This window comes from Pantherophis guttatus, chromosome 7 (genome assembly GCF_059756535.1).
Source record: "Pantherophis guttatus breed Tessera chromosome 7, ASM5975653v1, whole genome shotgun sequence".
NCBI classification, from domain to species: Eukaryota; Metazoa; Chordata; class Lepidosauria; order Squamata; family Colubridae; genus Pantherophis; species Pantherophis guttatus.
Window position 1 is genome coordinate 23,192,733 of NC_142069.1, and position 17,513 is coordinate 23,210,245.

At 37.2% G+C, this 17,513-nt stretch overlaps 1 protein-coding gene across 6 annotated transcripts in view; it reads left to right on the forward strand.

Moving 5' to 3' along the window:
• Positions 1–17,513, forward strand: part of TBXAS1 (thromboxane A synthase 1) — a 275,226-nt gene that overhangs the window by 95,117 nt on the left and 162,596 nt on the right. For all 6 annotated transcript variants that reach the window (XM_034403670.3, XM_087873777.1, XM_034403666.3 and 3 more), the window contains exon 4: positions 1,619–1,671. In XM_034403670.3, the coding sequence (XP_034259561.2) occupies positions 1,619–1,671 (53 nt within the window). The remainder of the gene's footprint in view (positions 1–1,618; positions 1,672–17,513) is intronic.

Below are 17,513 nucleotides of genomic sequence, written 5' to 3' on the forward strand. Positions count from 1 at the left end.
GATTGAAAGGTTGGCAGTTCAGTGGTTCGAATCCCTAGTGCCACGTAATGGGGTGAGCTCCCGTTACTTGTCCCAGCTTCTGCCAACCTAGCAGTTCGAAAGCATGTAAAAAATGCAAGTAGAAAAATAGGGACCACCTATGGTGGGAAGATAACAGCATTCCGTGCGCCTTTGGTGTTTAGTCATGCCGGCCACATGACCATGGAGACATCTTCGGACAGTGCTGGCTTTTCGGCTTTGAAACAGAGATGAGTTCCCTAGAGTCGGGAACGACTAGCACATATGTGCGAGGGGAAGCTTTACATTTACCTTATCTCACCTTTATTGTTTTTACAAATACCTCAAGAAAGCAAACTTATCCAACAAAACTTTCTCATCCTAGTTTCCCCACAACAACAACCCTGTGATGTTTGGACTGAGTGAGAATGACTGACTCAAAGACATTCAATCCCTTATCTCTGTATCTAGATTATTATTATTATTTACAATTGGTTTCATTTGTCATAATTGTACTCTTCAATGTTTTCACTGCAGCTGCTTGGCACTCTTGAAAATAAAAGCCACACTTTTCTGTTTAGCCAATTGTTTCTATCAACATACCTCTAGCTGGGCATCTTAAGGTATCTGCATGCCAATTACCAGAATGCATAGCACATAGTTATGCTAGCTGGGAATTAGGGGTGTTGATGCCCATGCTTCTGTTGGATGCTCAGATTGAGGAAGGTTGGTTTGTACTACAAGACAATTTGTGTTTGCATAATCAGCACAAAACAGGAACTTTAAAATAAATTAAAATGATTTTAATTATTGTTTCTGTGGCACCAGGGATCAGTGGTTTTAATTTGAGGAGTTTGATGTTTAATTAAATCAAATTTTGGCCGACTACTAAGAGACTGTTTCTAGAAAATAAGAATATTAAAAAATCTTTTTTTTTTTGGTTAAGTACAATCTTGTTAAATACAAGATTATATTTAACAGGAGTCTTAACAAGATTTATCTGATATAATAAAGATATGTCATATCACACTTAGGAACCTATCATAATAGACAATCAATTGCCAATAAATATATGACTCTGAAATAAATCATATCTCTGTACAATATAATGAGTCTCAGCTTTAAAGAACATCCAAGGATTATTCTACAACAGAAAACATTATATGTATGTTCTTTGAATAAGGATCTGAAAAAGAAAAAAAAAACTTAATAGCCTTTAATAAAGCATTTAATCCTGCTCGTTCAAAATGGATAGTTTTGCATAAGGGCTTCAGAAGGTCGAAATGTCTTTAGTGAAAAACACTTCCTATATGCTTATAGGAAGTTGTACAGGATATTTATCAAATCAACTAATCACTAGTGAGAAACTAACTACTTTATTTCTTTAGTTCTTTATTTATGAGGGACAGAAAACAAAAAGAAAATATATCCCACTTCTTCCTTACTGGAAAAGCAAAAAAAAATAATGTAGGCAAAAATGTGGACAGAGTTGCCTGAAGGTACCTTAAATATTGCTTAGAGCAGCAGTAGGTCAACTAAAAGGTTCTTGAAATCTGATGGACACTTGAGTGCTGGTAATCCAAAGAAACAGCTATAATTTCTGTCATTCTCTTTCATCCAGGGCTTTTGGGAGAGCCACAACAAGCTGATCAGCAATTATGGACCTTCTTGTGGGTAAGTTGTTCTTTTTGTTTTTCCTGTTTACTTTTTGATTTAGGGCATGAAACTTCTTGTGAATTTTGACATGTGCTCAGTCATCACCCATCCCTGATCTGGTATTTTTTAATTATATTGAATTAGAATTTCCATTATTCGCCCTCAAGTTGTAATAAATTGGATCCAGTTATTTATTTATGTGTTTTCTTCAATTTATATGGCCATCCATCTCGCATTTGTGACTCTGGACAGCAAGCAAAGGTTAAAAACATCAATATAATTATAAAAATGCCAGCGTACCACAGAGAAAATGTTTTAAAATGGTCAAGAATAAATATCCATATTAATAACAATAGAACATAGGCTTATCTGACCTCTTAACCCATCAGGCCTGGGTGATCAGCCAGGTCTTAAGTGCCCTCCAAAAGATCAGCAGCCAACCTAAATTGTGGGGGAATGATATTTCAAAAGGCAGGTGCAGCAAAATAAAAGATACGCTTTCTGAGTTCCATCAGTTATCATTCCTCAATTAGATGGAACTCAGAACTTGCCCCTTCTTCCAGTTCATCTGGAAGATTGCTTTCTGGGGACATAAATTTGCTAATTAATGTTTGCAGCAAGGTGATAAGAAAGTTTTGAATCTATCGTAAGCAGTTACAAAACCAAGGGAATCAACACAACAAGATGTAGTATGAGAGGGATAATATTCTTAACTATAGAGATATGCAAACTCACCAATTGAGAAACATGCCTTTGGACCCAAAAACACATATCTGGGACTCTTTGAAACATATCCAGGTCAGATGATTTACTTTTGGTGACCATTGAACTTCTTGGTGTTGAGGGTAAGCAGAAGGTATTGAAGTTCTCCAAAATATTATGAGTCTTCCACATGCCTCATTCCATAATATTGTTTGCCTTCAGACAAAGGAGGTAGAGCTTGATGGTGTGGGGCTAAGAAAATAAGAAAAAGAAGTTTCTTTAATAATACTATAACAGTGTTCCTAACTGTACTTTTATTGTAATCTCTAAATTAGACACAGATAAATTAGAACCAAAACATAGGCATAACACACATTCTCTGAGCTTGTATTTGATTTGTTCAACCAGTTTATTTAATTTTTTACTTTTCTGTCTGAAGAATTCTGGATAACCCCATTCTGCAGACTTCCTATTTGGATGAACACAAACTTTGTCTTTTCAGTTTTGTGGAAGGTCATGTAGCAGATTCTTGTTAGCACTGTGAAATGTTTACTAAGCAGGCTTATCACAGTGGTTCATCCTGTTTGTGAGCCACTGTTTGAACAGCAGACTATAAAGTCATTGTAGAATTCCAGACCTCCTAACATGTCCTAATATACTTGCCTCCAGATCCCTCATTGAAAATTATGCCCATGTCATTGACCGTGGTATTTTTCTAAACCCTTTGCAATGGTTTACAGTGGTTTCATTCCTTCCTGAGTGGGTGGGCCAGTTGATAATTTAATTTACTCAGTTTAGATACTGCCCAATTTCAACTGGCTCTGGATAATATCAATAAAACCAACAATATAAAAACAGAATATAATAATTAGAATTAAAAACCTAAAGTGGATCTGACAACCAGAAACAAAAAAGAGCCCCAACCACTTAACCCAAGGCCAGGGAGAAGAGCCATGCTTTTAAGATTTTCTTCAATGCCAGGAGGGTGGAATCTTGGCTGATGCAAAACCAGAAAGTTGAGTGAGCACTGTTTTAAGAATTGTACATCCTCTCAACCAGGACTTGGTAAAATAAACTAGGTTGAGCTCAACCAGGACTTAGTAAAATAAACTAGGTCAGTTTCTACACCCTCAGAATGTCCCTTCAAGACTTCTCATATTCAATACCTTACTTAAGCAAATATCATGCTTTATTCTCTTGCTCAAAGATTTCTGTTTTTTTACTGTCATGTGAAAGAAAAGCTCTATCTGAAGATATATTGTGTTATAACTTTCATTGTTTCTGTGGGGCCTGGTCCATTCATCATCATTTAAAAGGAGATGATTAGTTCCCTCATGTCTTCTAAATTCTGTCAAATGATCCATCTGTTTTGCCCCCCAATGTTCAGGGGAGCATCCAGACACTTAACACTCCTTCTGAAAGCTTCCACAGTTAGAATAGATTTGTCAGATGGGACAAAATGCATACAGTAATTTCCAATGCAACACTTTTAGCTTCTCACCATTATTGGAATCTGTATATGACTTCTGTTAAACTAACACAGCTATGACATTTCAGCTTTATCTTCTCAATCTTTTTTTCATTTATAAGGACTGACCTCCCATTTTCCTGAGGATGTGCTTTTTAACGCTAAACAATGGCACTTGCATTTAAAGCCATTAAAAACAAAAAACAAAATCTTCAAATGTCATATCTCTGCAATTTTAAATACCAAAATTTCCCAAGTGATACATGTTTAATCACTTTTAAGCCTTTTCTGATGACAAAAAAAGAGAATGTTAATTATTTTAAGTGCCATATTCTAGATGTTGAAATATTTTAATTACTGCTAAAATATTGATAAGGAAATTTTGTGTGTGTTATCTTTCTCTCATTACCATTTGTTATTATACTGTATTATGATATTCAAGAGTTTATGTTAATGATACAAAACTTCTTAAGATTCTGATTTATTTCTGCCGTAAACACAGATTATTCGTTCTTTAGTATTTCACATTTACTTTTTTCAAGAACTTTGCACTTTATAAGTTTTGCTAAAATCTAGATTTCTCCCTCCTCCACCCTCCCTAAAAAATAAATTGGTAGCACATCTGTTCACGTCATACCTGAGTGAAAAGATCTGCTGCTTTGAAGAAAGGCCAATGTTGGCAAAAGTACAAAAACATTTTCTAAAAAAATTCTAAAGGGAAGTGATACTTCCAAAATAATAATGAATGGAATGCTGAATTAAAATAATTTTCTAAAGTTTACAAATAGATAAAAAAATAATACAAATAATACAGGTAGCCTTTGTTTTATGACCACAACTGAACCAAAACAGCCTTAGTCAAATAGTATTTTTCTGTTGTCTTAATGGATCTCTGCTACTATATTAATTACAATGCTTAGTTCTCTCTGGTTCCCTTCAAAATAGTCTCTTCTCATATATTCATTTTCTATGCTCTGTCTGAAATACTTAATTAATATTGGCTGTTTAGTATAATGAAACTTCCAAATTTAAAAAATGATAAAAGTGGAGAATCATAATATACTCATCTGTTTTAAGTATCATGTATCACTCTAGGCCGTCCAGAAATGTTCAATAATTTCCAAACATTCAATAGCTTCCAGAAGACCAAATTCAGTTTAAATTGTAGATTATTTCAAAATGTAGATGCTGCCACAAAATAGCAGTTCTAATTTAGCAGTAGGGAAATTATGATATAGTTGCTTTCCTTTTTAATCCATTTCTTTTTAATCAGTTAAAACAAGTGCATTTCTATATCTCTGTTCTGAAGTGTATACTTTAAACTATTTTGTTTCTAGTGAATATAGGTAGATGTATAGTATACAAAACATAAATTTCTTTGTTGTAGCTAAAGCAGCCATCATTTTGTGGCTTGACAATCACTTTGTGAATGGAAAAGCTCCCTCATGGCCACTACATCACTCAGAACATGCCTTCTGAAATTCAAATATGTTCTGACTATAACTGGCTAAAACATTTTCCTTCTTATGTGTGATAGGGGATTGTTCAGCGGTTCGAATCCCTAGTGCTGCGTAATGGGGTGAACTCCCATTACTTGCCCCAGCTTCTGCCAACCTAGCAGTTCGAAAGCACGTAAAAAAATGCAAGTGGAAAAATAGGGACCACCTTTGGTGGGAAGGTAACAACGTTCTGTGTGCCTTTGGCATATAGTCATGCTGGCCAAATGACCACAGAGACGTCTTCGGACAGTGCTGGCTCTTTGCCTTTGAAACGGAGATGAGCACTGCCCCCTAGAATTGGGAATGACTAGCACATATGTGCGAGGGGAACCTTTACCTTTATATATTTATACTTTCATTAAAACAATTAACTTTTAAAAATTACCAAAATCAGAAAAAAGAATGTTAACCTACTGTAGTTGCTTTTAAAAGCTGATTTTAAACAGTTTAAACTAATTTTTTAAAGCTGATTCCTCCATTAGAGATTGCATGCCTCTTTATTATTAGAAAGGGTGCCAACATTTGAGCACATGTAGTATTCCATTACTATGGAGCAAATTGACATAGAAAAGTGTGGAGGTGAATAATATGGAGAGTGCCAGAAGCATTTTATTTGCTAGAAACAAACAGCAGTTGTGACATTGTTCCAGGTTTCTGAGGTGAATTTTTGACAGATGCTTTCAGGAAATGCAGCACATACTGGGGAACAAATTGGTTGTTGTGACATTAGACCCCACTCTAGAGTGTCTGTTAATGGATATGGGAACTTCAGACAAGTAAAAATAACAACAAACTAAGTACTGAAAATAGAAGAATAACCAAATTCATCCCCTCAGCTGGATACAGATTAGTAACAAGTTTTTTCAACCAGTTTGCATACAGTTGCCAAGAAGTTGGCATGGACATGTCCATGAAGTCTTTAGAAGCTGAGTTTCATTCAAAGAAAATTTTGCTTCTGAGCTTCATTCAAAGAAAACTTCTGTTACGCAGCCATGAAGAGATGAATTTTTCTTTAATGAAATCCACTGCAGCAGTTGCTTCAAACATAATTGTTTGTTAATGGATAGGCAGTTCAGTAACTATAGCTAAGTGAGGTTGTTGAGGTTCTTCAACATGGTTAAGAACATATTGCATGTACTATGCCTGCACTCAGCGCCGAAAAGGTTAGCTGTCACTGTACTATGCCCATCTAGGGCATCTCTGGGAAGGGCAGGAGAAGAGTTGATGTGCATCTCTGGAGTCTTTCCCCTTAGCTGCTAAAGTCTTACTTTGACTTCTTTCAATCCAGATTCCAATATGTCTCCCTGACTTTTCCCTAACTGACTGGGCAAATGAGATTAGGACCTCAGTGACGCCTAAAGACAAGAGTGCACAAATTTTGTTTGCTGTTTTGGAGAATGCTCTCCAAATATAAGTAGCATATAGGTGAAGAAATGGGTGGAACAGACAAAAATTGGATGTAATTCCATTTAAATCGAATTTCCATTTAAATAACATTACATTAGATGACTAATTAATAATGGATGTACTCCCTGAATGTTTAGTCATTTTCCTCTTTTGCCACTGCTGAATATACCATCTGATGGCAACTATTAGAATGGTTCTAGAGGCCACATCCATGGTATTTATGAGCTGTATACATTATATATTGCCTTTCTTTATTTCCCTTCTTGTATCGCTACAGCTGGTGGCAGTGGAGAGGAAAATTCATTTCATGTCCATCATGGGTAAATAAAAGACATTGTCAAAATATGGAAAACTCTCTGTGGGAGTTTCAGAATCCTTTAAAACTCTAACTCTTGGGTAGCAGAAGACTGAAGTACAAGGAAAATGCGTTTTTTTTTTTTATTCTTGGCACACAAATTATTGATGGGTGTGGTGGGATACACACAATCTTGTGTATACTCAGTATTACTATGCCTGAAAAATGTCTCAAGCATCATCTCCTGTCACTCAAGAAACCTTGCTAGTGGTTGTTTTTGCAATTCTCGTGGTCCTTATGAATGCTGGTAATGAATGCTATGTGGAAGCATTATATGTATAACTGACTTCAAGGGTTTGACATGACAGTGTTGGAGAAGAGGCTGCATTTTATGCATTCCAGATTGAAAACTGCTTTCAAATGAATATGAAGAGCTTGATTCGCCCCCTCCTTCATTTTGATGAACACAGAGCTTTGAAAGTTGAACCTTTATTACCTTTATTATTTTTGTTTCCTAAGGTCACTTGAATCATTTGACCGATAGGATCACAACTTGTTTTCTTTCAGTGTGAACTGGTCTCCTTGACAACAGGATGTCAAATCAACTTTTCAGCTTTAATCAAGTCAGAACAATATGCTGTAGTCTGTCTATTCTGAAAGCCTTCAGGTTCTGGGAAATTATTCCAGTTCAGGTTTTTAGGGCACATTTTTTTCTTCCCCTTCTTTAGATAACCTTTAGTTCTGGGTGTGTGTTTGAAAAAACAAGCCTGTTTTTATATATGGAATATCGTGAAACCTAAAAAAATGTGAGTTCACATAACTGCATCAAAACATTTGGTATGGGTTCAGTGGTGGAAGGTATATTTTGCATAGATTAATTACTAGATATAATCCATGGTATTTGTAGTTTAAAAGGGAGTAGGTGATAGAAACACTAAAATCTGAATTGTCGCCAAAGAAAACAATATTAAGTTCAAGCAATACAGAATAACAGAGGTAGAAGGGACTTTGGAGACTTTCTTGTCCAACCGCCTGCTTAAGCAAAGACTCTAGAGTCTGTACCATTTAAGAGCCATGGTGGCGCAGTGGTTAGAATGCAGTACTGCAGGCTAATTCTGCTGTCTGCCGACTGCCATCAGTTCGGCAGTTCGATTCTCACTGGCTCAAGGTTGACTCAGCCTTCCACCTGTTTGAGGTCAGTAAAATGAGGTCCCAGATTGTTGGGGGCAATATGTTGATTCTAAACTGCTTAGAGAGGGGCTGTAAAGCACTGTGAAGCGGTATGTAAGTCTAAGGGCTATTGCTATTTTAGACAAATGGCAGTCCAGTCTCTTCTTAAAAGACTCCAGTGTTGGAGCACCCACAACTTCTGAAGGCAAGCTGTTCCATTGGTTGATTGTTCTTACTGTCAGGAAATTTCTCCTTAGTTCTAGGTTGCTTCTCTCCTTTTTCATTTTTCATTGATTGCTTCTTGTCTTGGAAAATAGGTTGACCCTTTCTTCTTTGTGGCAGCCCCTCAAATATTGGAACACTGCTATCGTGTCAAATGGCATACTAGAACAAATAATCCACTTGAATATACTGTATTTCCCATCATTCATGCTTAAAATATCCTCATATCAGCAAAGACAATGTTTGTGCTATTTTTCCTGGAATGGGCCAAAAAATAAAATAAAATAAAAATGACACTGCCCCAAACCCAGAAAAGTCAAAGGAAGAAACATAGCTTGAGTAAACAAATACACTGGAATTATATTTTCCCAAAGAGCCAGTTTAGTGTAGTGGTTAAAACATTGGGCTAGAAACCAGAAGACCATGAGTTCTAGTCCTGCTTTAGGCACAAAGCCAGCCAGATGACCTTGTCCAGGCACACTCTTACAATCCTAAGAAGGAGGCAAGAGCAAACTATCTCTGAAGAAAGTTGTTAGGAAAACTGCAACAGCTTGTCTAGAAAGTTGCCAGGAGTCAACACTGAATCAAAAGGCACAAAATCTGTCATCAATCAATCAATCAATCAGTCACAATGGGATTGGGTTCTCCTACTATAAAGTATTCAGCCAAATCTTCCCCTGCATAATCTGCCTGTTCGTTTAGTGATGAATGACATCACTAGTGATAATGAGTTGCATGTTCATTTAGTGGTATGGATGACAGATCATAGTGTGTTGTAAGGCACACTTATTCCTATGTGAATGTGTGTGCCTCATTGTAGAAGTTATTCTTCCCTCTTTTGTTATTAGCAGTTGCTAATATTTTTGTTTATACTTATGTGCATACTAACCCATCTAGCTATTTCCTTTTGGAGTAAACAGTGTTATTCATAACTCAGGGGGGAAAAGTAAAACAGCAGACCCGCAAAATTAAAGAGCTGAGATAAGAAAATGAAAAAGAGAAGTAGTTAAATCTTGTTTATACCAACAGAAGCCACCGTACCTTTCCATACCAATCTATCCTTAGAAGTCATTCTTACTTCCACAGTATCCACTTATTACTTAACAGAATAGGAGAAAAGCTTACAGTTCTGATCTGCCAGCTGGTTTTGTTGTTGTTGTTAGTTGCAAAGTCGTGTCCGACCCATCGCAACCCCATGGACAACGTTCCTCCAGGCCTTCCTGTCCTTTACCATCTTCTGGAGTCCATTTAAGCTCATGCCTACTCCTTCAGTGACTTCATCCAGCCACCTCATTCTCTGTTGTCCCGTACTTCTTTTACCCTCAATCTTTTCCAGCATTAGGCTCTTCTCCAGGGAGTTCTTCCTTCTCATTAGGTGGCCAAAGTATTGGAGTTTCATCTTCAGGATCTGGCCTTCTAAAAAGCAGTCAGGGTTGATCTCCTCTAGGACTGACCGGTTTGATCGTCTTGCAGTGCCAGCTGGCTACTCGCTAATATCTCACAGAGACCATAAGGCAGGCCTGTCAAACTGGCGGCCCATTAGCCGGATGCATCACACACAAGCCACGCCTACCCCGGCTCCACGAAGGGGGGAAAATGTCGCGATATATCACATGACGGCAACATGACCCCCCAAGTTTGATACCCATGCCATAAAGAGTTTCATTTCCTGAAGAGCCCCATTTTGATTTTATATACCAGATAAATGAACAAATATGAACAAAGGTTCCTGTTTTTCAGAGGTCTGTGTTCCTATTTATTTATTTATTTGGAAGCCTACATAACATCTATATATATTCTTATTCCATTCAGATTTAACTTAAGGGTCACAAGTCTGACCCTTAAATCAGAGGTAGGTTTCAGCAGGTTCTGACCAGTTCTAGAGAACCGGTAGTGGAAATTTTGAGTAGTTCGGAGAACCGGTAGTAAAAGTTCTGACTGGCCGCACCCCCATCTAGTCTCTGCCTCCCGAGTCCCAGTTGATCAGGAGGAAATGGGGGCTGGAGTGGGGTGGGAATGGAGATTTTACAGTATTCTTCCCCTGCCATGCCCACCAAGCCATGCCCACCAAGCCATGCCACGCCCACCAAGTCACACCCACAGTCCTCCAGGCTTAAAGTTGGCAAGGTTGGAGACCCCTGGGTTAGACTCAGTGGTGGGTTGCCCCCGGTTCGGACCGGTTTGCAAGAACCGGTAGTAAAACCAGCAGAAGGCTCCGCCCATCACCCCGGACGTCATCATAGGTGATCTGCGCATGTGCAGAAGCTTCTGCGCATGCACAGAAGATTGGCGTGCCTGTGAGCAAAGTGAGAGCGCGTGTGCGATCCCGTTGCGAACTGGTAGTAAAGGTAAGTAGAACCCACCCCTGGTTAGACTACTGAAAACTTTGCCACTTGACAAAAGGTTAGCCAGATAAAAGCTGTCTTTTTTCAAATGCAGACAAAATGAGCCTCAGATGAGCTGAGTTAAAATGTCATAACCAGACACAGGTAATAAAATCGATGAATAACAGTGGCAAATGGGTTCGAAAAACATTTAAAAACACTCTGTTTGCATGGGGTTGCCAAGATAAAGTACTGTCCACAGTTTTTTCCTCTTAAGCAGGAGCGATGACCTCTTATCTTATTAGGATCACGTTCCAATTCAGAGCTGAGAAGCCCAATCCTATTAACTGCTTTCATTATGCATTAATGAAATGGAATACCGATTCAGCTAATCATCAGCAGCAAGAGATGACATATGCTCACCGATGTAGTGCTGGTGAAGCCTGTTACAATAGCAACAATAGAAGCCAAAACAATCTTGGAATACTAGGATGTCCACCCCACCAAACAGGATGCTGTCTGCTAATGTCTCATTTTTTTAAAGGTAATCCAGGCTTAACAACCTGGTAGCCTTCAGATATGTCAGATCTATATAATCCCCCAGAATTCCCAGAAACCATATTTTGGTACCAATCAAGTATGTATGTATGTATGTATGTATGTATGTATGTATGTATGTATGCATGCATGCATGTACAGTATGTATGTATGTATGTATGTATGTATTTTATTTTTTTATTTACATTTCACTCTTCTCAACCGCCCATCTCCCCCTGGGTGGTATACAATTTAATAAAATTAAGTTTCAAAAATGGACTAATTTAAGATTAACTTCTTTAAAATTATGAAACAACATTATAAAATTTCAAAAGATAAAGAGTTCCAAGATTGGGAGGTTAGCAGTTATTAATACAGGTGTGTGTGGGGGAGTTCTCATCGGGCCAATCAGCCCTATGGTTGGCGGGCGGGGGCTGTGATGCCCCCCACAAGACTACACATTATGCATTATACACTTAACTTGCAAGTCATAGAATGAGTGTTTTATTAAGTTACTCTCTTTCTTCAAATACATCCCTGCCTTGATTAAACAATTTTAATAATTTGCCCATTTCCATTAATTGCATTCTCCCCATATCTGCACAATACCCCAAATATTTGTTTTCATTCTCAGATTCTTCTTTGTATGAGGCCTTGGTTTCAGTATAAGATTAATGTAAGTGGTTTTCCATCATTAAATTGGACTTTATTCATGTAAACTAATATGTCTGTTCATAAAATGGTTCCCACATGATGTTAATACATGATGTGATTTGTTTGGTTCTGATTTAGTGTTAAATTGCTGCACTTTTGAAAACATAGTTTATTATGATGAATGAACTAAGCATTAGTTACTGTCTCAGTTTTAATTGCAGATACATCTTGGATAATTTACATGCAAAAGATGTGCTTTTGTGGTATAGCCACTCTTCAAATGTGATAGACCCTATATCTGCTCATATATCTAGTATACAGAACAGAGAAAATGTTATTTCATTTGTTTTAGATACAGATAGAGATTAGGAAGGGACCTTGTAAGTCATCTAGTCCAAGCCCTGGCCGAAGCAGACCCTATACCATTTCTGACAGATGGCAGTCTCTTCTTGAAAGGTTCCAGTGATGAACCTCCCACAACTTCTGAAGGCAAGCTGTTCCATTGGTTGCTTGCTCTCACTGTCAGAAAATTTCTCCTTATTTCCAGGTTGAATCTCTCCTTGTTCAGTTTCCATCCATTGTTCCTTGTCTGGCCTTCAGGTGCTTTAGAAAACAGCTTGATCCCCTCCTCTCTGTGGCAGCATCTCAAATATTGGAACACTGCTAACATGTCTCCCCTGGTCCTTCGTTTCATTAGACTAACCATGCCCAGTTCCTGCAACTGTTCATCGTATGTTTTAGCCTCCAGTCCCCTAATCATCTTGGTTGCTCTTCTCTGCACTCTTTCTAGAGTCTCAACATCTTTTTTATAGTATGGTAACCAAAACTGGATGCAGTATTCTAGGTGTGGTCTTACTAGGGCTTTATAGAGTGGTATTACTACCTCACTTGATCTTGATTTATTTAATGTAATTTCTGTATCAAAAATCTCAAACTGACTTATAGAAGAGAAACATTGAGAATTAAACTGAATGTCAAAACAGAGTTATGGAAAAGTAGCAGGAAAAAAAAATCTATGCTGCCTGTATATAATATCAAATCCTTGCTGCTGTCACATGTTTTCAAGGTTCACAGAATTCCACTGATACTGGAAGAAATGGAACAAAAGGTTGCGTGTGTGGTCCATTTTAATATCTTTGTTTGATGAAAACAACATTTCAGGGCCTTGAATTCCCTTGTTGTCTTCCTTTACTTGAGCATATCTTCTCAACTGCTTTTCTGGTGAGTCCCACTTTTAACTTTTACAACTCATTTTTTAAATGGCACTGAATTTTTTTTGTTTGTTTTGTCTTTAATAAAAATTTCACACAAGTGTATCAAGGATGCTTTAACACATATTCTTCACGTATTTAAAAAACACTTCACCTATAAAGTGTTGAAAGTTGATTGCAATTCTACATGTAGCTTACAACACAATAGTAATTACTGAGTGGCATTAAAAAGCTTTCCGTCTAGAAGTACCCTTGAATTAGCAGCTGCAGCAGAACAAGCTGTTATTTACTGACCCTTAAGTAAGCGGTTTATTGCAGGCCTTCATGGATTGACTATTTTTGGAAAAACTGTACAAACAGCATTCACTGAAAGCTTGATTTATCAGTGTTGTGTACTTAACAACTCAAACTTTTCTTCCGTTTTCAATATTTTAAAAACGTACACGTGATAAAAAAATGTTTTGGAATCATATGGGAACATACTAACATAGGCTCACTTTTTAAAGCAGAGTATTCAACATTTCACTGTGGAATTTTTTAGAAAAAAATAATAAAGTGGAACATATACTGGTGCATTTAGAGGGTGACATTTAAAAGAGCAAGTTGAAAGAATAGTTGTCTTGTGTGCAGTATCATATAAAAAATGTTGTCGCAGCCTTGCCTGTTTTCATTACCAGGAAAGAAAGGAAAGGAAGGGAATAGGGGAGATAGATGGGTGGGATTATTTTTCTTACACATTATTCAGTCATCACTTTTTCTACGGGCTTTGTATGCAATCCAAATACAACATATGCATACAATCAAATGAAAATAGCTAAATGCATTTGTATGTCTGTATATATTTATAGATAAGTGGGGAGGAATTCTAAAAGTTCATAACACATATGAACATTCCATTTAAAGTCAGTGGGACACTTCCTTACGTCCGCTGCAAAATCTTTTCAATTGTTGTTTCTGTAAATTTCCAATTTTCATGAGCAAGATAGCGATACAATAAGGGGCGACTATATGTATGTCAATCTGAAATAGCATGCCATGTATTCCTGCCCCTTCTTCCACTTTGCAACTCTAATTATTTAATTTGGGTGAAATTTGAAACTCTGTTCACTTGACAGTTGTTGATAATATGCAATAAGGCTTGAAAACTATGCTAAAACTTCTTTTTAAAAAATTAATAATCTGCGGTCAAAGTATAGCCTATGCGGAAGCAAGCTTTCTGGGTGGTATGCTGGGTGGTGCAATTAAGAGAGAAAACCCTTAAACGAACTATCAGTAAAAATAGCCACATGCAGCTCTTTAAATTATTTTGATGCCTCTGAATGGACTTTTTCTCTATTGAGATTGTTGTCAGCACCCTGAACAGATAACAGCCCAAGCATCATTGTGGATTTACTACAAATATATTCTTTAATTTACTAATGAAAGGAAATCCTTCTTAAAAAAAATAATATATTTTTTCTCTGGTGGAAGATAGGTATGAAGTTTCTTGGCCCTGAATTATCATGCATTAGAAAACATAGCCCAATTAATAAGAAAAATAATTCCACAAAAGCTTAATATCAGAAATACTGGAAAGTTTTTGTGGAATTGTCTAGGTCAAAGGATATGAATAAAACCTGCTTAAAAAGAACATGGGGGAAATAATTGTTGGGTTAGGTCAATAATTGAGCAATGTTAGGAATGGGAATCCAGAAACTTGGGACAAGCCAAAAGAACAAGTCAGAATTGAAAGATCTAAAATGCAAGATCAAGGCATAATTATGGTTACATTGACATATTCAGACAAAAGTTTTCATATCAAACTAAACCAGAATGGAATATAGTTGATTCATACAATGAACTTAAGACAAAACCAAATATTGTGGTTTGCATATTATTAAACTATGATTTAGAATACTATGTGAATCAAATCTACGGTATACAGCTAAAAAAATTGGAGCCAGAAGTATTTACTGGCCAAGCTAGATACATGAATGGACCATAGAGCAATTCTTCTCTGAGAAAGCTGCCATTTGTAGTTTATGGACTAACCACCGGATTCAGCCACCTACCTTCTTACTGAAGAATCAGATTTAGTCCATAAGCACTTATTATTTCTGAATAACTGACTGTTTCTACATTCTAAATTAGATCCAACAAAACAACGTGCATGTTCAACTTTATAAGAACAAGGATCTACACGCTGAAGGTTTATTTTCAGCTCTTGGCATCTCCAGGTAGGGCTGGTGACAAGTCCTGCCTGAACCCCAAGAAGACTGTTGTTGTCCATATTGACAATTCTGGATAAGAAAGATTATGGGTTCTAATTCAGCAGAATATAGTTTCCTACTCTGTTTTTGTTTTTAGTTTAGTTTAGTTTAGTTTAGTTTAGTTTAGTTTAGTTTAGTTTAGTTTAGTTTAGTTTAGTTTAGTTTAGTTTAGTTTAGTTTGTTCGTCAAGAACGTATTACGTAATAAGTGTAAACATGGATTGGATACATAAAATAGATACAAATAGAGCAGTGGTGAAATGTAAAATTTGTTACTACCGGTTCTGTGGGCGTGGCTTGGTGGGGAGGGAATGTGACTGGGTGGGTGTGGCGAACTTTTTTTTTTACTTTTAAAACCATTTTAAAAGCCTAATTTAAAATGCTTTTAAAAGCCTCTAACGATCCCAGCTGAGCCGCATGATCATCAGAGGCTTGTTTTTTTTACTTTTAAAAGCATTTTTTCAGCTGTAAGAGGTTGTAGAAAAAATGCTTTTAAAAATTAAAAAAAGCCTCTGATGATTGCGCGGCTCAGCTGGGCATGGGGGGGGGCAGGGATTTTTGCTACTGGTTCTCTGAACCACCCACCACCATCGCTACCGGATGGGGCAATCCGGTCCAAACCGGGAGCATTTCACCTCTGAAATAGAGGGGACATTAGGACAGGGACGGTAGGCACGCTGGTGCTCTTATGCATGCCCCTTACAGACCTCTTAGGAATGGGGTGAGGTCAAGAGTAGACAGTCTAAGGTTAAAATTTTGGGGGTTTTGGGATGAAACTACAGAGTCAGGTAGTGCATTCCAGGCATTGGCCACTCTATTGCTGAAGTCATATTTTCTGCAATCGAGTATGGAGCGGTTCACTTTAAGTTTGTATCTATTGTGTCCTCGTGTATTGTTGTGGTTGAAACTGAAGTAGTCATTGACAGGTAGGACATTTCCTCCCCATCCTACTTTGAAACCATGTAAAATCTGCCAGAGGAAAAAAAATAGTTTAATTAATAGCAACATATTAATTCAAAGTGAGAGAAAGTCTGTCTTTCACATCTCACACCCCATAAACACTTTTCCCATCCCCCTTTGCTGTAAACACTACATACATCTGATAAAGTACATTTCTTATAAATAATAAAATGGGCTAAATTCATAATATGTATGCCAAGGACATACCTTTCTTCACCCAGCTAATTGCCAACCTGTGTTGCTTAATGCGCCTATAATTACGATGCATGTAAAAATAGAAATGTACTTTCCTCCCTGTTTATTATCTGTAAGCAGCTTCTTTGCTGAGTCTTTTATTCTTTCCAGCCTCTCTGCCTCCTGAAATCTTAAGGGTCATGTCCATTCTTATAGCAATTTTAGAAATTTGCCATAGAATGCAATTACCTAATATAAAATATGAATACAACTATGCTTTCATTTAAAAGTAGATGCACACAGACACCAAAGGTTCAAAATTGTTGGCTTTGTCAAAACAACTTCCAAGCTTTTCATGGGGCCTGTTAAATCACATAACGTGTGTGTGTGTGTGTGCATATAATTTTTATAAGGAATCAATATACTGCATTGGAGCACTATACTCTGATGAATTAATTTTCTGACCTCTGAAATAATTAGGCAAGTAGTAATGGCTGAATAGCTATTTTTAAAAGAGTCAATGTGTGCTTTATTTGCTGGGAGTTTCACTACCTACTGTGAATGTGGCTATCTAAAAATAAGGGGCACGACAACCTCGCTCCCTCTGCTTTCTTCAGAAATGAATGGACACTTTAGAAAAAAGCATTTCACCTCAGCATGGTTGTTCCCCACCTCCCCTCTCTTTTTAAGAGGACAATTTTCCCCTTTTTCTCCCAGCCAGATAAAAGATAATATCGCTTTCCTTTGCATTTGGTTTTTCAGGTGCTGTCTGTGTGGCTCTGCCAGACATTGGTCTAAAGAATAAAGCAAAGCCTTGTTTTACATCCTGCTCTTTCTCCCTTTTTATTATGATGCATGCAACATGTTTGAAATGCATAGAACTGATAACAGAAAGGCAGATCAAAGCTGTCTGCAAGTTGATGGCCTTGCTATAAACAGAGAGAACGGAGCACAGGTGTTTTCCCACATACAAGCCTCTTCTTTATGGA